Genomic DNA, 19,907 nt, shown 5'->3' on the forward strand with positions numbered 1-19,907 from the left:
CAAGTAACGCATTACAATTCACACCAAACTACCTAGGTATCCCACGAAATACCACTCTTGTTGCGCCATACAAGGTGGCGACCCTGCCTTACGTTGTCAAAGAAAAAAAGTCCTGTCCTCAAATGATACGCTACGCTCGAGCTTCTGCTGGAAATCCCACTCGCTGGACTTCTCATGTCTGGATCCCTCATATCTAGATCCCTCATGTCTGGATCCCTCACGTCTGGATTCATCATACCTGGATCCCTCATATCTAGATCCTTCATTTCTAGAACCCTCATATCTGGATCCCTCATACCTGGAGCTTGTTGTTGAATCTTCACGGAGCCTGGAAGGGACTCTTGGTCTAGTTGACGAGGAAGTGGAATAGACTGATGATCTTGAGGAGTATGCTGATGGAGAATCCCCTCTCGCTCTCTTTGAGTTGTGATTTTCCGCCTTGGGTGTTTCAGGGTCATCGTCCAAATCAGAAAGAACAGCTGCTGCACCTAGCCAAAGCTTTCGAAGTCGAGTTATGGATTCGGGTCTCAAAGAGCCGCAGATGGTTGCTCGTCGATTGAAGAAGTGAGTGACTGGGGATGTGAAGTTCACATGCGTTTGGTCAGTCATTCTTCCCCACTTGCCAACATTTCGCATCTCTTGAGACGCCTCCGCCCACAAGACCCCGAATTCTGTTTCGGCTGGAGCTGCTGTTTCTTTGTAAGCATGTTCTCTGATCGAGATGAACTGATCCTTCAGTGTCTTGTTCTGGAGACCTTTGCCGTCGGAAGTCCCGATGGGTACGCAAATACAATGATCATCAAATGTTGCTACTACAACATACTTTCGAAGTTTCGAATAAATGGTACCGAGTGGTGTTATTGTTTGGAAATTGTTCTGTATTTGGCCCGATTGATTAAAATCTTGTTCGTGGAACACGGCACTAAACACCTTCCCCTCCGTGTAAACATACGAAGGTAGAACCTTCCCATTATCTGTGGAAGCTGGTTTTGTTGAGTATGTACTTGACGCTGCTCGGCTATGTGCACTTCGAGCTCCACAGAATGTAGCAGCATGCCCTGGCAGGTGAGCATTCAGGCCCCTTGAACTTGGTTGTCCACTTGGTGGATAGTTTGTTGATTGACGCGTTGCCACTGGATCGCGAAGTGTACTGGCATTATATACTGAAGATCTCGATGTGCTTCCAACTCCACTATTTCCTGCTTGTGTTGATCCGGTATCGTGAATCTTGAGTTTGCTCCCAACATTACCAGCAAGTGCTGAGCTGTAGGAAAGGGTGCTTCCTGTGCTTGGCCTGTCATTTTTCGGTTTGCTTTCGGTTTGCGAATACCCCGAGACAAGTGAACCTAGAGCATTTGTACCTCGCTGAGAAGCCATGTTTACGAATGATGCTAATGTGCTTCGAATAAAGGAGAGTTGCTATAAATGTTGTAGAACGTTGAGAAGATTGATTGATGACTTCGGAGGGAAACGACTGCAATTGGAAGGGAAATTTCCAAACCTGAAAGGATTATTCTGGAATTTCCTTTTGCGGCATTCTTTTTCATTGTTGATGATAAAGGGGATATGAGCCCCCAAAATGCTGAGAGTATTCGACATGACAAAGAAATGATGAGAGCACGAAGCTGCGAACATATCCACGGTTCTTTATCACATCTGAACAAGCGAAACAGAAACCTAAAACATCAGCTCAGGAACATAAGTATGCTGCTTCCTACTTTCATGATACTCAAGGCTTGAAACGCCCTTAATATCAGCACATTTCAGCGTCCGAATCTCCGGTCGAGGAAAACTCCCCAGACATCGCCAGAGAACGGATACTCAGTCAGCAAAAGAACAGCAGCTGCAAAGATTTACAATTTGAAAATGAATAACTTGATTCGTTATTGGAAAGGACTCAATGGAGGGACACTTGAGACTGAATCTTCTTCTGGTGAACAGGATGACCGCAATCTCAAACGACCTAAAAGGTCACAAAGCGTACCATCAAGCGAATCAGATAACGATCTCAACGCAGATGAACAATTCGTGATAGCGCGAGAGGTACCCGAATTACCCATTCATCATATGAACAAGACTCCAGGACGATTGTTACGGCAGGATGGATCTCAGCCGTCAAATGACCGCGATGAAAATTTTGGCCAGAACATGGTGCAGCAAGAGGAAAATACCGACGAAATGAATGGAGTCGAGTCAGGTTCAGCAGAAAGACCTCCGCTCGTGGGCCGATATCCGCGGATAGTACCATACTCTGCACGGAATGGCAGCCCAGGCTCAGCCATTTCGTTGACAGAAAAGCTCGTTTGGGAGATGAACACGGTTTTTCGCTGTGAGAACAAAATAAGACACTTTCAGGTGAAAATCGAAGAGATTGACGACACGCACGACAAAGTAAGCGACATGATTGAGAAGATCAAGAGCCACATTGATAATCTCGAGGCTGGAGAAGACTTGTCTCCCCATGAAAAGAACTTGCAGACTATGTACGACACGGTGGCTGATCTTCAAGGGGAGAGAATTGAGTGGTTGGAGAAGATCGAACTAGCAAGAGAAGAGCTGTCGATGCCGAAAGAGGGAATGTACCGAGATTTGGAGTTTTTGCTTGCCAAAAATAACCTCCTTGAAGACATCTCTGGAAACGACCCAGATCACCTTCCCTGGAACGCCGATGTGCCAGCAGCGGCACCTGAACAGGTTGAAGCACCAGAGAAAACCCCAAGCCAAATCGCCCACGAAACGTTAGAGATCCAACAGTGGCAGGCCAGGGATACCAAGGGACGAATGGAGGGACTTTTGCGAGCTGCTCGTGACAGGGTTGCCAACTGGCACGAAGTCTACGAGGCTAAGCTGAAGGATTATAACGAGCTTGTCGACGCAGGCGTTGATTTAGATACAACTAGAACCGAATTTGATGTTCTGCTCCTTCAGGAGGAGATAGAAGCAACGCAAGACCTTGGTCGTGCAGAGCTCGACTACAAAGTTGCAATTCATGACGCACAGCAGTTGGGGGTCATTTTCAAAGACGAAGAACAAGATTCAGATTTCCTGGAGCAGTTCCGCGCGCAAGAGAATGACGGCTACAGGTTATCCATCGAACATGACCTGATCGATCACGTCGACAGCCACAGAATTGAAAAATGGATGGGTATGACGAGTGATGGAGAACCTGCAGCGCCCGCTTGCGATGACTGGGATTTCAAGAGTATTGGTTTTGGAGAGGGTGTGAGTGTGATTGCGGAGGGCTTCTCAAGAAAAAGAATCGACCACTGGCGATGTGTGTGCGAGGACACGCAACGGCATATGGACGATAACATCAGCCGCGAGCATGATGATCTCTATGAGGAAGATGACAGACATTTTCACAACGGAGAGCAATGACTGGCCATCGCATGTATCTAGTCTAGAGAAGTACGGATTGTAGTAAATAATGAATTCTTTTCGAGTCAACATCTTGCACATTACTTGAATAGTTCCATTTTATGTTTTGTTCTAAGTACCATTGATCATAATGTATATTTTTTTGTTTCGTAGGGTCAGCCACATATGGCACATTGATTGCATCAAGATCAGAATTATAAAAGATCAAAAAGCGAAAACGTCAGACTGAAGGCCAAAAACAATAGTTTACTTTAAAAGTGTGTGCTATTTACGTCTGTGTGATCTGGAGTAAAAATCTCTGGGTCTCAGGTTATCCAACTTGAAGATCTGCCATTCGTTTGTTATTATTTGGAACGTAGTGACAGACTATCAAAATCTCCTAGTCGTTGGTATCAACACTACACTCCACCTCAACATCACTTCACAAATATTTGCACATTATCTGCAACCCAAAGTATATCTATCTCCCTTTCACACCCCCAACTAGGTGGAAAGGGTACTCTTCGGGGAATTTATCGTCTAATATTGGGGTATAGGAGTATGGTCTGGACAGCCGTTTTGGCATTTTTAAAGATTAAACAACGTGCTATTAGAGCTTGCTTTTAAAAGTTTATCTCCAGTCATTCACTATTATTTTACACCGTTGGACTTTTCACTTTCGACTTTTCACTTTCCCACTTTTATTTAGGTCTTGTGAGCTTCGCATCTATGTTAAAGAAGTCTGACTAGTATTATAATAATGTGTCTTTATCACTGGCGAAGAGTCTATATTTTTGAAACGCATTGGTCGATGAGATGGAGCATTATAAAATTTGGAGTTAAGTGGATTTGCATTAGGTAAATTTGAGCACTCTGTCACTGAAGATAATGTGAGATGCAGTAATGGTTCTAAAAGTTCTTGATATCCTGTATACAAGCGAAGAATTGTAGGAAATTGGGTTCAAACTCAAATTGAAGAAGAATCTAGGCAGTGAGGCTTTCTCGATAAATCCTCTGACTTTCTCGATAAACCCTCGCGCATTCTACTTTCCATTCATCAATCTCCACTCTTTCCGGGCCTTCAGCAACGACGCTCACGCTTTCCCCAAATGCGAGACTGCAAGCATCATCTGCCCAGTCGCCCTGCTTCTCTGGATGTGGCAACCACATCTCATCGTCAATGGAATCATGTGGAGGGTTTCCACTCAACCACTTTTCGATCTTTGAACGATCAACACAGTCTGGGTCAAACTCCAGAGCGGCTTCATCTTCGTCGTAGAAAGACTCCACAAACCCACTTTCTGGGTCAAGTCCTAATGACTTTATGTCTTTACGGGCTTCTTGAAGTTGCTTTTCAGCCTCAATAAGCTCAAGACCGGCCTGTCTCTCTCGGATAAAAAGGATGTTGTCGAATTCCGTTTTGGTTGTGCTAATGGCACCTCTGTCATAGCCAGCTTGGTATCCTACATACTGATGATGGTAATATTGTGGCCAGTCGTCGAACTTCTCACGGGCTTCATCATATCCGCCTTGGGCCAAATGCAATCTTTCCCATGCATTTTGACGTGCTCCAACATCTGGGACCTCGTCGACTGCCATTTCTAAGTCTGTTGATGCGGAAAGTCGGCGTGTTTCCTCTTCCATGACCTGATCAGCTTGTAATTCGGATTGATCTGAGAATTCTTGGTTCTCTTGGTATAGTTCCGGGTCCTCCTGGTTGGGGGAAGGAGCTGGGTTTTCATCATGGTCTACGAATGCCTGCAAAGATTCTTCGATATGGGTTTCATCAATGAGATTATACCGGACGAGTGTTTCTTCTAGGTTGAGCCAAAAGAGGGTACCTGGTAGGGATCGTTCTTGGGTCGCATGGATGAGTTTCTGAGTCAACTCGGAATGCTGGGCTCTTCGATCGCCGATCATAATTCTGCCTACATCTAGTACTTCTAATCTCTCAGCTCTATCGTCGAAATCTCCAGTCTGGAGTTGCTCGTTGACACTATTGCACGTATCTTGGATCTCGATGATTTCTGTCTCGATAAATCTGATCATAGCTTCGTAAGTTGAAATCTTCTTTTCGCACCGTAGTACTTTCTTGAGCTCGGATTCACACTCCTCTGTCAATCTTAGTCTTTGTTCTGTGTCCAGAACTTCACTTGCCACATTATTCGAGCTTAGAATATTTGAGCCACTTGCCTCTCCCTCGGTATCGGCGACATAACTTTCTCGTTGGGGAGATCCGGCTCCCAATTCATCAGATTTTACGTCCGCCCAAAAGCATGCAACGCTTCTATTATATAGATCCTTTAATATGGCTCCCGGTGCAAACCATCCGATGTTTACTCTCAAGTTTTGTGTAGCCATTATAATCGAGTGTTCTAAGCTTTGGAAAAGGCGCTCGACTTTTGATAAGGTTCTTGTGTAAGTCTTCTTGACTGTTATTTTCTATCAGTTTGAGTTTTGGTCGTCAACAGAGGTATTTATCAGATACCTTTGCCTGTTGTTTTATCCTATGGGTTGTCATTGTTCTTAGGAAAACAGAGTATTGATGGAGTATGAGAGGTTTCATGTACATCAAACCTCATCCTCCTTACATAGGCTTTGTTCTAAGACGAAAAAATATCACAAATCTTCTTGAGACACAACTTTACTCTGTTGATGTATTAACGTCTGGTCAGCCTAGACTGTTTGTCTCATGAAACGCTAAGCGACATTGCTTCTTTGGGTTGCTATTTCCCTTTTTGAAGAATAAATTTCTCCTGTTATCTCTTAATCTGCAGGCAACTGAGGGGTAATTGGTCGTTGATGTTGTTTGTAATTTTCTATTGAACAGAATGTTTTGAACAGGAGAACAGGACTTGCGTAATGTCTTAAATTTCAGCTCGATACGGGATCGAAATCATTGGAAAGAAATTCAACTGAACTGCTGATTATACTTGAATTCATTGAGACTACATCACTACTCTCATCAAAACTAGCAAAAAGTCTTGATAACTTCCAAAAATGTCATCAGTACAGCATCAATTTCAAAATTGTGGGCGTTTGCCTGGCTTGTCAAAGGATTTTAGAGAGCTGGGTTTAAATCCCCCGAATGGCTCGAAACAAGACCGGTATGCGCCATCAATGGCCAGGACTCGTATTTCAAATGCATACACACAAAACAGATATGCTCCCATGCGTGGGGTGCCTTCTAAAATGGAGTACGACAAAATCTCGAATGTGCACATGACTCCCACTCGTGGTTATGGAACCATATCTCAACCTTCTGAATTTGAAGAAGGCATGATTATAAGTGCTAAGATTCCAGAATGGGATTTCAGACAGTGCTTCGATCCTCAAGACAAACACCAGTCAATAACCAGCCAGTCAACAGTCGTTTATGAGAAGATGAGAAAGTTTGTTGTGCTCCGCGTCTTCCCAACACATGTGGCTGTCTTACCCATACTTACCCATTCAGGAACGGGACTATCGAGGAAGATCGCTAAACACAACTATGTCTCGATCAGAGACGTTGAGGATCGCGAAAAGGCTGCACCTGCTGAAAGCGAGCACCCTATATTGTGGACACAGACACTGAAAACCCATAAGATTGCTTCAGCCTGGCAGAAAATGAGCAATACTGCGGTTATCCATTTTACCAATTGTAGAGAACATAAGTTTGGATGCCCAGCAGCGATAAATGGCAAAATGACAGAAGCTTCTTTCGCATCCCTCAAGAAATTATTCATGGATGGAATGACTCATCACAAGTTCGTAGAAAAGTTTCCTGAGAATGTATCTCAAAGCTTGCAAGAGCCACCGCAAGTAAATGATAAGCTGCACTTTCCTAAACTCGCAGTAAGCAAAGGTACAGGGTCGGTCATTTCAACAATGTCCCAAATGAGTGCCGTAGTGAAGCCGCGTATACTCGTCGACTCTAACACAAGAGCTCCAGATACCACTACTATAAGAGCCCGAGGTGTGGCAATACCGTCATCGGCTGCTGCATTCAAGAATAGAGCAACAGGAGCGCCTTCTACCATTGGGGAGAAATCGCGAAGCTCAAGAATGGATCAATTAGGTCCTTCGGCATTAAGATGTCTTTAGGCCACTCGCCATCTGCTGGCAGAGCACCGCTGAAGCCTAATCGAGAGTCGTAATTATCTCGTAATATCATTCCAGTGGCTCAAGTTACATTTGAATTGCCCAGACTACCCAGTAAATTTAAATGTATACCTCAAAACACGACTCCAACTAAAAACAACATTTCCTAACCTAACTCACGCTTACTTTCAAACACAGTCTTCTCATATAATATTAGAATTTTCGATTTCATTAAAACTATTTCCCAGCCCTCTTCTGTTGTTACGACATGTTGGAACCTCGGCTTTACTCTCATCAGCTTTTGAATTTCAACTTTCACCTGCGACCTCTTGGTATTCTGTGTGGCCATTCGAAGTTAGGAAAAAAGTTACACTAGTGCATGTGAGACAAAGAGAAGAGCCCTTCCTTTGATTGTCGTAACAATGCTTTGTTTCGCTTTGTTATTGACGAGATCAACAATTCTGACCAACTGGATTGCGACATGGCTGCCAAAATTTCGCTAGAACTCTAGTTTCGGGTTCAGAACAGGTTAATTGAGTTCTGTTCTGACTGAAAACAGGAAACTTGTTCTAGAAAATAACGCAATGAAGAAATAGTATTTATATGACACAGGAATCTCGACTTTCCAGCTTTCCCCCTTTTTCCAACGAAAACTGAATTTCAGATACTCTCATCAAGATGGCACCTTCAATAATGGCAGCGGCAAAGAAAGCATCAACGGTAGTGGATTTGACTCCATCTCATAAGATTGCTGTCAACGTCATCTGCAAGAAAGTCCCTGATAGAACGGAGGAATTTAAACGCAAAATTCAAGTTCTGAGAAAGATGCAGTTTGATAAGAGACAGAAGAAACTTCAAGAAAGCGCTGAATGTCAAAAAGTTGAAAAAAGTGATGCTGCTCAGGTAGCTGTATCGGAAAGTTTGAATCAACTTCCTCTGAACGAGACTCACAAAGACTTGGTTAAACCTCCCACAATTTCACATATCTTAACTTCCATTTCTAGCTCTAGAACTATCCAGATGGAAGCCGACAGAAAAAGGAAAGCCTTAGAGACTTTCAGAAGGAATCAGAGGATTAAAGCAATGTCCAAATTGGAGGATAGTAAAGGTAAGTCCTTAGAGACATCAAAACTATCTGATGGCTATCTCAATACTAAACCCTATAGCATTCGTGAACAGCCAAAGTCGTCTCCTGAGAGCCCAAGAAGAAGACTGTCTTCATCCACAAGAAGCTTGAGGGACCTTCGAGAACTAGGTAGTGATTATTCGTTATTTTCTGGCTACTCTGGAGAATATTTAACCCGCTACCAGTATCAGCCAGGTATGATTATTCAAGCGACGCACTTCGAAAGAGACATTGGCCAAGGCGATGCATGGGGTCCAAACTTATCTAGAGCAAAAGACGGAACAGTAGTCTTCTCAAAAGGAAGAAAGTACGTAGTCTTGAAGGTTTACGATGGCGATCATGCTACCGTAGTTCCAATCCTAACACATGGTGCAACAGGTCTCAAGAACAAACCCTGCAAGAACCACTACTTATCCATACGCGAGTATGATGATCATTACGCTGCTCCTGCCGAAAATGACTTATCTATTCTTTGGGCTGATTCCGTACGAAAGGATGGAAGTCCATACAATAGAATGAACGACAAGACATTAGTTCATTTTACTAACACCAGAGAGCACAAATTCTGCTGGCCCGCGACCTTGATGGGTCATCTATCACCGGAATCCTATGCTACGCTACTGCAATTGCACGTCAAGGCTTTGTGTGGCATGGAAATTGGTGCAGATCAAGCAGTCAGCCCATCAAGAATGAGTGGTATTAGTCATTCGTTTTGACAGATGAGACGCCTTGATTCTCCAAGGCGTAGGCAGTTGTCTCGATATACAGGCTCGAATGAGCTCAAACGTAAGTGCCTTGATTACATCCCGTTATCAAACGCAGCTTTCACAACTAAAAAGTTCGTCAACCCCTTTTCCCCCAAATTGAAACCCATTTCATTTATTCCATTCCCGCGCCTCGTATCAATGCACCCCAGGTATTTCTGCTCTGATAATTCGATTGATTTTCCAATTTGACTCCAATTTACCTCTCGCTACCTCTAGACAAAGTTCAAAGCTAAATGAGCGTACTCTCACCAATCGAAGAAAACATCGAAGTTGCTATGACTTCAGGAGTCATCTTGTCTGAGATTCTTCACTCTGGAGACAATGCTCTCGAAAGCCGATTGGATGCAATTTTTGTGTTGGACTTCATCTCCTTTCAACATGGACACATCCATTTGTGCCTCCTCAGACCTTTCAACTATCCCCAATTGTTTACTGAGATCCTGGAATAGCTGTTCCAACATTTGAGCTTCACATATCAAAGTCTCTTCCTTCTCCTCCAAATCCTTGATTCGAGCTTCAAGGAGCTTGATTTCCATTTTTCGTTCATCGATTTTTGAGCTCATGCTACTAGAGAGATCGAGCTCCGGAAAAAGAGCATCACCGAGCTCATTTACCTCTTCCAACAAGTCATTTTGTCGTTCTTCAAGCTCGCTGATCTGTTTACGTATGGCCATAGCCTCAGCCCATCGCTGCACCATTCTCTTGTTAATTCCAGTAGTGCTCTCCAAAAGATCTAAGTCCGCAATTGCTGCTATCAACATCTTTGTGTTGGCTTGCCTCTCTTGGGCTGTGTAGCAAAACTTGGTCATTTCGAACTTGAGAGCTTCGAACTGGCGGCGGTTCTCATGGATCTGCTCCAGTCTTTTTTGGTAATAATTGGGGTCGGCGGGATTGATCTTCATTACTGTAGTAAGTGATGGGGATGCTGTGATGAAGAGATTTGCTTGTGAGGGGTTCTGAAGAGAAGAATTGCTTGGTTTTCCGTTATGGTTGGACATCCTGTTGATTGATGCTAAGTCTCTGACCGAATTCTTTGGTCAACTTTCGTTTCTTTATTTATTCGATCTTTTCGTAATCCCAGAACAATGAATTTGTTCCAAGATCTTCTAAAACACCTATTCTCCCCTCAATTTTCTTAGTGCCTTTGCGTAAATTTTTAATATTATTAGACTCATTCACCTACCTTATATGATTTACCACTCGAAAACTGCAAATACCCGCATCCTTGGATGCACAATATCTCGCACACTGATGCGCCGCCTTGCAAACTCACTTTCTTGCAATTTTGAACAAGTTTCAACAAGTAGGACAATAGTAACGAAAAGCAGACGTGATCTGTCATTAAGAGCTTATTTTAGCAAAAGAAATAATGAAACATAATTCACTCTTAATCGCAACTCTGAAACTTTCAAATTCTCAAATCTTAGGATTGATGCAACGTATGGCATGTGTGGGTACAAATATCATCTCCTCATAATTCGCTTGCAGGTCTCAACTTGTGGTGAATCTTATATCACAATAGTCAGCACTAGGCTCTCTCATGCTAATTTTTATTCGCAATGCAGATTCCACATTTTTGTGTTCTTTGTTCCTTTACCGTACTGTACTTGGTAGCTGGCCGGCTCTGTTTCTTCAAATGCCGCTGTGCCTCGATCTCTCACCACACGAACAGACAAACTCTTTGCTGTCTTCTCATACTGAACAATTGTATAATCGACTGATCTTTCCTTCATATAAATTAAATCACTGTCACTCCTCATGCAAACTCAAAGAAAAATCGATTTTGACCCGGCCGCCATCTCCCACCAACTCTTCAAAATCATACCAGAAACAAGCAATACATCTTGGACTGAAAGATCTCCAGTCCCAATTTATCGGGAAGAACGTTGGCAGGAAGAAAATTCCCTGTGTCGCCTAACGGAAATTCGTCTCCGAGAGCTAACATTACCTCAAGAGAACAGGCTTCGTTATCTATACCAAATAGCTCCCAGAGAAGACCCTTACAGAAAGAAACAACTGAGGGACGCTATCCGTCGCATTGATGAAAACCGAGCATCACCGAACGATCCAGTTTTTGGTCTGACAGCTCAACGGAGAATAGCTGCTGTGACGAAGCTGACACGCGATATCGTGCCAGATGAAGAGTTGGAGCTTGAAGATCATGTAGTAGGAGTATCAAACGCCAATACTTGCTCAATATGCCTTACACCGTTTGGAAAGCCAGAAGAGCAGGGGAGAACTGAGCCAGCAGTCAAACTTGAATGTGGTCACACATTTGGCGCTGGCTGTATACAAGTATGGCTAGGAAGGAACTGTACATGTCCCATGTGTCGTGCGCATTTCGAAGCACTACACGCCAACGACTTTGGTGGCTTTCAATCGCTCAAAGAACAAACCAAAGACTTTCAGGATGATTTCGAGCAAACCCTGCAGTTTTTCAAGACTCACATTGGAAAAAGTCAATACGGCAGAGATGATTATGTGTTTGACAGAGTTCTGTCGGATCCACAAATTCTCGAGTACATGAACCGGTTTCACAAGGTCGATAATCTCGTCTTTACAAGAGTGGAACGAGTACTTGGAATTGTAGAACAAGGGCAGGAAGTCATAGAATTAATGGGACAGCTTCGAGCAGAGGCGGATCAACATCGGGCTCAGTTTCGACCTATGCTTCTCCGAACATTCGAAGGGGATTGCGAGCCTACGACAGATTTGATCAAAGTCTTTGGAGAACGAATTCTTTCGCCATCTGAGGTCCCGGAGTTTTTAGATGATTTCGAATTCACAGATGATGATTCTGATTCTGATGATGATTCTGATGATAATTCTGATGATGATTCTGATGATGATTCTGACTCTGATGACTCTGATGATGATGATGGCTCTTCCGAGGACGAAGACTCTGAAGATGAGAGCGATCAATTCTTCGGTGATAATGATGAGCATGATGACGAAGGGTCTGTCTATGAGCCATCTGAAAGCGAAGAAGACGAAGATGATGAAGATGAAGAAATGGCAGATGCCCCACCGCACAATGAGGACGACCGTCGACAGGTTGATCATATTAGGCCTCTAAATATGTCACTCCCGAAATGGCATACTCAAGCGCCAGAGAACAGAGGTGTGAGAAATTCTCACTCAGAGCTTCACAAATTCTGTCCCCTCTACGACTACGAGTTGACGCACGTACTTCCATTCTCTACAACAGTGATCCTAGTACCACTAGATTACGACCCTCTAGGTTTACAGGTAGAAGATGATTTCGAAAAGGAATGCACACTGCTCACTCCCTCCACCCTTAGTAGAATGCTGCACCACCCAGCAGCGGCAACTCTATACGACCTCTTATTAGTGCTTCACAAAGCTCATAAGCGCGGTGAAGCAGAACTAGATAACGTCGCGAACGACCAAGAAATTACCCGCGAGATCGACGATTTTCTCGACAATCTTAACGAGTTAACGCATCGCGCTATCTGGGAATTCTTTAGAGATCCTCAACTAGCTGCTGAACTACGGGAGATCTACTTTTCCGATGAGGTTCAGCAGAAGCAACTGAAAGCTGGGCAGAGAGACTCGGGGCAACTAAATTCTCAAATCGAACAGCAACCACAGGAGGACGTGAGAATGGTCTCCGCTAGTGGTTACTTTGGAGAGAGGATGGAGGGAGTAAGCCATCAGGAAGATTTCCAGGTCGCTGAGCCGGGATCTCCTGGTCGTCAACACCTTACTCTTAGTGAAATTGCAGAGGAGGCTAACCTTATCGTCCAAGTCTTTAACAACTCCTGGTTGGATGGAAGGTTTGAGGTTGAACAACCTCGTCCTCAATCCAGTGGATAATTTGCTAGTGGTGGTAGATGTTCGACCCAATGTAAAATTTAAGAAATCTCGAAACAAAACAATGTGTGCTGGCTAATACTATGTGATCAATGCGATTCTAAAATAATCGGTTTCCTTGCTTAATGCGATGAAGCTGATGTGACGAATTTCGCTTAATTTTTAACATAAGAAAGGGGGAGGGGGAGTGTCACGACCCTGGGTTTCTTACGGACTCGCTATAGGATGTCGCGCGATCAAAATGGTTTTCTTTCTTTACATTTATTATTCTCGAAAATTGAGGCCAGCCTTAAAACAAGAGGGCGTGACAGAATGATGTTTATCGGGTGATTTGCTAAATTTCCAAACCAATGACTTGACATCTCTTAAAGCAAATGAAGTAAGCAGTCAATCAAGCTGGCTTTGAACTCATCTTTGACTGGAATATGTGAATTTCTCGTATGCAGCAAGTGGTGAGGTATCTTTTTTTTACCGCAATTTATTGCCTGTTCATTATTCCCTGCAAGGTTCCAACAACAGAGCCCGATCGGGATGAGCTGACGAAATTACTACCTCGCCCCTTTTTTTAACTTTCCAAGATTCGAAGATTGGCATTTGATTCTGAAATTGAACAACTCGCGAAACAACTTGGCATGAGAGCTGCTACCAAAATCCTAAATATATATATCCTCAATCCCCTCACCACCAGCAACACCAAACCTCACGATGAATTCGAGTCCCACCCCTGACCGAAACAACATTGACTGGATCGACTGGCCGCCAAAAATCAAAACTCCCATATGGTTGGTCCTATGGTGGGTTTTTCTCAGAGTATTGGACTCTTCGAGGCCAGGACTGGCAATGTTCCTCGCTATGTTCACGGGGATTTCCACAGTGGAAATTCTTACCCGCCTGCGTTCAACCTCGTCGGGAATTTTGCAAATGGAAAAGAATATCGAGGAGACTTTTCCCGATGAGAAGAGGAGGCTTGAGTGGTATATGAGCAAAGTTGAAGAGTTGGAAAGCAAGATGAAGGAAACAGACGTGGAAGCAAGTTCGGGGAGCAGGTGATGAAGAGGAGAGAAAAGGGTATTTTTGAATCGCAGTGCTAATCCTTGTGGTATGTTGCGTGCGGGAGAAATTACCTACCTCTTCGTTGATCTCTTTGTCTCTAACGGGTTAACTTTTAGTGCTTGGGAATTTAATGAGAATCGTTCCAATGGATGAATGCGCGAGGATATATTGACGAAACTTGTATCATGGAAGATGGGCCGTATGACCGGAGCCGGACATGGACAGGACCGAGTGTCACGATCACAATCAATTCACGCGCGGAACCCCAGCGCGGGTGCTTTCCGCACCCTTCCAATTCCCCCAGCTTGACGCCTGTCGCGCTTTCCTCCGGCTTTGACACCTTGCTGTTTGCGGGGGATTGAACAATCACAACACTACGCAACGCGAAGACATATGGATGCCGCGTATCAAAGGTACATCAAGGTTTGATACTCTCACTTCTTTCTTTTCGTAATCAAGAACTTCTTGACAGCAAATTACATTTCCACCTTCATCCCACAATTCTTCATCATGCCTGTGACCAAGTTTACTACACCAGAGAAATACAAGTACCAAAATGGCTTTCAGTCATACCACGAGTAAGTCCTCTTTCATATGCCTCTGCTACCGCCCTAACAATATTTCTAGATCCGAAGCCATAGAGGGCGCTCTTCCAATCGGTGGAAACTCACCTCAAAAGCCTCCCTTTGGACTCTACGCAGAGAAACTGTCAGGAACAGCTTTTACAGCACCCCGCCACGAGAACCAGCAGTCATGGCTGTACCGAATTCTCCCCTCCGCTTCACACTCTCCTTTCCATCCTCGCGAAGCCTCCTCATACAATACCAACCCAGAAGGCGAGAAGATGCATCAGATACCAGATCAATTGCGCTGGGATCCATTCGATATGGACGAGACTGTCGATTGGATACACAGTCTAAAGCTTGTCGCTGGAGCCGGTGATCCTACGATGAAATCTGGGCTCGGAATCTTCATATTCGCTGCAGGCAAGAGCATGAAGGAGAACGAGGCATTCTACAGTGCTGATGGAGATTTCTTGATTGTGCTGCAGACGGGAGTCCTAGATATCCAGACAGAACTTGGAAGACTATTAGTACGACCAAATGAGATCTGTGTCATTCCAAGAGGAATCAGATATCGAGTCGAATTACCAAAAGGTCCAGTTCGAGGATACATCTTAGAGCTATATCAAGGCCACTTCCAACTCCCAGAACTCGGTCCAATCGGTTCAAACTGTCTCGCCAACGCTCGCGACTTTCAAGCACCAGTAGCCTGCTTCGACGAAGACACAACCGGCAAATACACCTTAATCTCCAAATTCAACGGTCACCTCTTCGCAGCCGAGCAAACACACACCCCCTTCGACGTAGTAGCCTGGCACGGTCTCTATTACCCTTACAAATATGACCTCGGCCGCTTCAACACCATCGGCTCCATATCCTTCGACCATCCAGACCCCTCCATCTTCACTGTTCTCTCCGCTCCCTCACCAACCGTCGGCACCGCCATCGCAGATTTCGTAATCTTTCCACCACGCTGGCTAGTCGGCGAAGACACATTCCGCCCCCCTTGGTACCACCGCAACACCATGTCCGAATTCATGGGTCTCATCGGCGGCGAATACGATGCCAAAACCGGCGGTGGCTTCCAACCCGCTGGCGCAAGTCTCCATAACATCATGAGTGCTCACGGCCCCGACGCGGATTCCCATGCTAAAGCTAGTAATGCGGAGCTTAAACCGGTTAAGATTGGAGAGGGCAGCATGGCGTTTATGTTTGAGAGTTGTTTGATGGTGGGCGTTACCGAGTGGGGTCTTAAGACTTGTAAGAAGGTACAGGGAGATTATAATGAACATAGTTGGACTCCACTGCCGGCGCATTTTAAGATGGGGGAGGGAATGAAGAGGGTTAGTCATTTGGTCGAGGGTGGTGAGGGGAAGTGAGGGAGTGAAATGAGGAAGGTTGTAAATTAGCGATTCATAGGGGTAGATAATTAAGAAATTTAATATATCTGACTGTGCATTGTGTCATAACATTGATTTGAAGAGAGCAGCGTGTGATGATAAAATGCAAAGATAGTAGTGATGGAATTGCCATTCTTTATCAGTGATTACGAATTGTAAGTTACGAATTGGTCTCTGACACCCCGAACATGCTTAAGAACAAAGACCTTGTTACTTGTGATGATATGTGAACTTTTCCACCCTCATTTAAAAACGCACCAAGCCTCCCACCCTCCCACCTCTACATACATCAATCCAACCCTTCTCCAATCCACACGAATATAGGTTTTCTACCTATCAACAGACCTTTTGTACATGAAAATGCTATGTTGGTTAAATTGGAATTTCAAATTGGAGTTCTTAGAGCCGAGACCTGTAGTGTCGGAGTTGGGAGAGGACATCACGGAGAAGAGAAAATCACTACAATCATTGCAAGGAGTTGTAGATGAGCGATGACAGTAAGTGTCTAGAGATGGGCTGCAAGAGTTAGGCTTGTGTAAGCTTAAATATGATCTCGGTTTTTGGATGGATTGTTGAGCTTGAATGAATCAGTGTGGTCAGCAGTGATTTCAATCCATGCCTTTTGTGCTACTTCGATCTATTCGCTAGAAAGTGTATAGCCGCTATAAGCTGTTCAATCAAGCTATCCTATTGAGCTACCTTCTGCCCTTGTGCCTTTGAACCTTTTCCCAACCTAGTCAAACCCATATATACACCCAACGCCGCTATTTACCTTCTTCGCTCCCTTCATTTCAACCACAATCCCCTTCCCCCGAGGAAATCCCCTCTTTGCAGACCCCACTAAAACAAATCCCTCAACTGTCTATACAGCTCATCCTCACCCCCAAAAACATGACTCCCATGCCCATTCCCGTTCGCCCCGACACTATTCATACCCACGCCTCCATCATCCGCAATCCCATACCCTCCTCCACCGCCCCGTCCCTCTCCCCCTACACTCCCCAACGCCGCCTCAAACAAACTAGTCATATCATGACTCATCTGAAACCCATTCGGACTCTCCATCAATCCGTCCGCAAACCCCGCTCCATGCCCTAGCCCATGAATCTCATGTCCCGCCAACCCGGCCATCGCCAGCGCAGCACTCGAGTGCGGATCCTCGCCCTCCACTGTAACAAGTCCAAGTTTCGGTCCTACCTCTTTCAACCCTTTGATCGTCTTCCACAGACGGCGGGTCACCCAAGATTTAGTGCTAAAGCCCTTGACTAGATCTAGCGCCATATAAAACTCCTCGCGACATATACTCGAGAAATGCACGGGCGCGTGGCAAGAAGCGAGGAAGATGACTGCAATGGCCGAAGTGAGGAAGTAATTAAAGCAGACTTGTTGCGTACGGTAGATATCCGAGGTTTGATTGAGATGAGTGAGAGCGCGAATGGTATCCTTAGCAAGCTCGACGGCAGTGGAGGCATATTGGATGTTTTCCTGGATCGACGACGCGGAGTGGAGGACAGGTCGGTAGATGAGGATGCGCATCTGGTTCGCGCGGACATAGAGGAGGATTTGGAGGCGACGGATGGCGCGCGTGGAGGTCTGGGAAGAGGGAGCGGAAGAGAGTTGGAGGGAGGAAGGAATGGACTTTTGCCAGTGTTGAACTTGGTAGTCTAGGTAGCCTATTTCTTCAATGTTGAGGGTGGGGGAGGGCGAGAAGGAGGAGACGGAGCGCCAGACTTTGGAGCCGATGCGGGAATAGGCTATCATTACGTTGAGGTAAGGGATGCTAAGTTCCTGGAGTTGTTAACACGATGTTTCTAAGGTTGGGTAGGAGTACTTACTGGCTCTGGTAGGTTAGGATCAATATCTGCATCTTGCAATGCAAAAGGCATTCCAGTACCAAAACTCCACCTTCGATCAAGCACATAAACTGACCAGAAGAGGTTGATAGCTTGTGCTCGTTCCTCATCGTCAGATACTACCTTGGAAAGTGAGTCTCGTCGATGTAAACCTAATTCTATACACATGCGAGCTACCTGCCCAATAATTCGCCAGGCCAGCGCTTCTTCATCACAGTGAAAGTGATAAATAGCCTAAGAATAGAATTAGCGTGTCTGTTATATCGCATGGATTATAACAATAACTCACCACAAGCACCAAAAACGCCAAATCCTTAATTCCAAACGTTTCCCCATGTAATATCCTATCAGCAGCTTCCCTTACGCTCTCAAAAAGTCTATAAGCAACCTCACTCCGCCCATTCCCTTCCGTCAGCGTAGAACACGCAAGCACCATTTTCAGCGCCGAAGTACCCTCATCCGTCAACCCCTTAGCGGTATTATCATTGGAAAAACCGTTACGCCTTGCCGCTTCTGTAAAAGTATACAAATTCGTCCCATGTATGATAACTTTTTCAATATCAACCACAGGGTACATAATACCCATTTCTTCCTCGTAGACACGACAGAGACGGATCATCTCTTCTTTTGATAGTGCCCAAATAGGATCGCGTAAAGGAGCTCCATTTGGTGTTACAAGTGGTAGAGCTGGCCGCAACCGAGGCGACGCCATTGGAGTTGGATCTTGAGTCGTAGTTCCCTCATCCACACCTAGACCTTGATATCCCATATTATGCAATGTATTTTTGGCCACATCAAGACCAAATGCTGAACTAGTAGGGCCGCGATACGAAGTATGTCTCGAAGATGGTCTATACCTAGACACCGGCGATGTAGGCTGTGGTCCAGAAGGAGGTTGGCTAATCGACATTGACCTCTCTGTTTGAGCAGCAAATGATATGCCATCTCCGCCATTACTCCGCAGAGCACTTAAATTCGCATATAGATTATCGACCTGTTCTTGGAGAGTTGCCAGCTGATTGTTCATCTGTCGAAACTCCTCGGATTCTTTGAAACCATTGGTACAGCAGTTCGGCGCATATTGGCATTCGAGATTGAGGTTTCCGCATCGCTGGCACGGGGTATTGCCATTGCATTTTATTTTCCTTCGCTTGCATTCGTTGCTAGATATATGTTAGCATGCGGTCTTCTCCATATAACTCTAATTGAGATACCCGCAATGAAGCACAAGCAGTGGCAATGCAACGACAAATAATCAAAAGCGTTCCAGATGAAGTATACCCGATTACACAGCGGAAGCATACTGCAATTCCTGTTCCACATATGCATCCATCCGAACAAACAAATACCCTGCAACACGTTCCCCATTCCCCCCTCCAGTTGTCCAAGCCAAAACTGCAACTAAACAAAGAATTCACACAAACTCACCAAGCAATAGAAATATACCGATTCCGCTTCGCCCTCGTATGCGCCCCATTCGTCGTCGCATTCCCATTTCCATTCGTCCCCTCTGTATTCCCACTCCCCCCATCCACCTCATCCACCTTCCTCTTCTTTCCGCCCCCATCCGCGGGACTCTCCGCACTGCTGCTCTGACGCCCGCCGTTCATCTCGAGCTGTGCGAGGGACCCGTTGGACCCAGAAGGATACGGCGTGGCGATGGGCGAGTCAACCAGATAAGTCAGGTCCGCGACTTGCTCTGCGATGTTGGCCATGGTTTGGACGGGACATTGGGTGCATGCGGTGGTGGAATCCCGGGTAGCATTGGGAGTCTTCGTTGTCTGCTTTTCGCGGTGCTGGGATGATTGCGGGGGTTGGCGTTGTGGAGTCGGGATTCGGGATGTGGAGGGGACGGTTATGATTGGCTGGGGGAA

General features: G+C 45.2%; 10 protein-coding genes across 10 annotated transcripts; 6 read left to right on the forward strand and 4 right to left on the reverse strand.

The window, feature by feature from the left end:
• Nucleotides 1-96: 96 nt before the first annotated feature.
• Nucleotides 97-1,377, reverse strand: GLAREA_00174 (uncharacterized protein; the record flags this gene model as incomplete). The annotated part of the gene is made up of 1 exon (XM_008084934.1): nucleotides 97-1,377. One exon carries the CDS (start codon nucleotides 1,375-1,377, stop codon nucleotides 97-99), a length of 1,281 nt encoding a protein of 426 aa, XP_008083125.1.
• A 489-nt stretch (nucleotides 1,378-1,866) lies between these two features.
• Nucleotides 1,867-3,378, forward strand: GLAREA_00175 (uncharacterized protein; the record flags this gene model as incomplete). Its single annotated transcript, XM_008084935.1, has 1 exon — nucleotides 1,867-3,378. The coding sequence occupies one exon, from the start codon at nucleotides 1,867-1,869 to the stop codon at nucleotides 3,376-3,378; it is 1,512 nt and encodes a 503-aa protein (XP_008083126.1).
• Nucleotides 3,379-4,341: 963 nt separating this feature from the next.
• GLAREA_00176 (uncharacterized protein) lies at nucleotides 4,342-5,718 on the reverse strand (the record flags this gene model as incomplete). The annotated part of the gene is made up of 1 exon (XM_008084936.1): nucleotides 4,342-5,718. The coding sequence occupies one exon, from the start codon at nucleotides 5,716-5,718 to the stop codon at nucleotides 4,342-4,344; it is 1,377 nt and encodes a 458-aa protein (XP_008083127.1).
• Nucleotides 5,719-6,357: 639 nt separating this feature from the next.
• Nucleotides 6,358-7,440, forward strand: GLAREA_00177 (uncharacterized protein; the record flags this gene model as incomplete). The annotated part of the gene is made up of 1 exon (XM_008084937.1): nucleotides 6,358-7,440. One exon carries the CDS (start codon nucleotides 6,358-6,360, stop codon nucleotides 7,438-7,440), a length of 1,083 nt encoding a protein of 360 aa, XP_008083128.1.
• A 675-nt stretch (nucleotides 7,441-8,115) lies between these two features.
• Nucleotides 8,116-9,279, forward strand: GLAREA_00178 (uncharacterized protein; the record flags this gene model as incomplete). The annotated part of the gene is made up of 1 exon (XM_008084938.1): nucleotides 8,116-9,279. The coding sequence occupies one exon, from the start codon at nucleotides 8,116-8,118 to the stop codon at nucleotides 9,277-9,279; it is 1,164 nt and encodes a 387-aa protein (XP_008083129.1).
• A 332-nt stretch (nucleotides 9,280-9,611) lies between these two features.
• GLAREA_00179 (uncharacterized protein) lies at nucleotides 9,612-10,328 on the reverse strand (the record flags this gene model as incomplete). Its single annotated transcript, XM_008084939.1, has 1 exon — nucleotides 9,612-10,328. One exon carries the CDS (start codon nucleotides 10,326-10,328, stop codon nucleotides 9,612-9,614), a length of 717 nt encoding a protein of 238 aa, XP_008083130.1.
• Nucleotides 10,329-11,088: 760 nt separating this feature from the next.
• GLAREA_00180 (RING/U-box) lies at nucleotides 11,089-13,167 on the forward strand (the record flags this gene model as incomplete). The annotated part of the gene is made up of 1 exon (XM_008084940.1): nucleotides 11,089-13,167. One exon carries the CDS (start codon nucleotides 11,089-11,091, stop codon nucleotides 13,165-13,167), a length of 2,079 nt encoding a protein of 692 aa, XP_008083131.1.
• Nucleotides 13,168-13,869: 702 nt separating this feature from the next.
• GLAREA_00181 (uncharacterized protein) lies at nucleotides 13,870-14,214 on the forward strand (the record flags this gene model as incomplete). Its single annotated transcript, XM_008084941.1, has 1 exon — nucleotides 13,870-14,214. One exon carries the CDS (start codon nucleotides 13,870-13,872, stop codon nucleotides 14,212-14,214), a length of 345 nt encoding a protein of 114 aa, XP_008083132.1.
• A 513-nt stretch (nucleotides 14,215-14,727) lies between these two features.
• On the forward strand, nucleotides 14,728-16,159 carry GLAREA_00182 (RmlC-like cupin; the record flags this gene model as incomplete). The annotated part of the gene is made up of 2 exons (XM_008084942.1): nucleotides 14,728-14,795; nucleotides 14,845-16,159. The coding sequence occupies 2 exons, from the start codon at nucleotides 14,728-14,730 to the stop codon at nucleotides 16,157-16,159; spliced, it is 1,383 nt and encodes a 460-aa protein (XP_008083133.1).
• An 861-nt stretch (nucleotides 16,160-17,020) lies between these two features.
• Nucleotides 17,021-19,748, reverse strand: GLAREA_00183 (Zn2/Cys6 DNA-binding protein; the record flags this gene model as incomplete). The annotated part of the gene is made up of 4 exons (XM_008084943.1): nucleotides 17,021-17,968; nucleotides 18,016-18,267; nucleotides 18,323-19,196; nucleotides 19,462-19,748. 4 exons carry the CDS (start codon nucleotides 19,746-19,748, stop codon nucleotides 17,021-17,023), a joined length of 2,361 nt encoding a protein of 786 aa, XP_008083134.1.
• Nucleotides 19,749-19,907: the final 159 nt, after the last annotated feature.

The sequence above is a fragment of the Glarea lozoyensis genome (assembly GCF_000409485.1).
Source record: "Glarea lozoyensis ATCC 20868 chromosome Unknown GLAREA3, whole genome shotgun sequence".
Classification (NCBI taxonomy): Eukaryota; Fungi; Ascomycota; class Leotiomycetes; order Helotiales; family Helotiaceae; genus Glarea; species Glarea lozoyensis.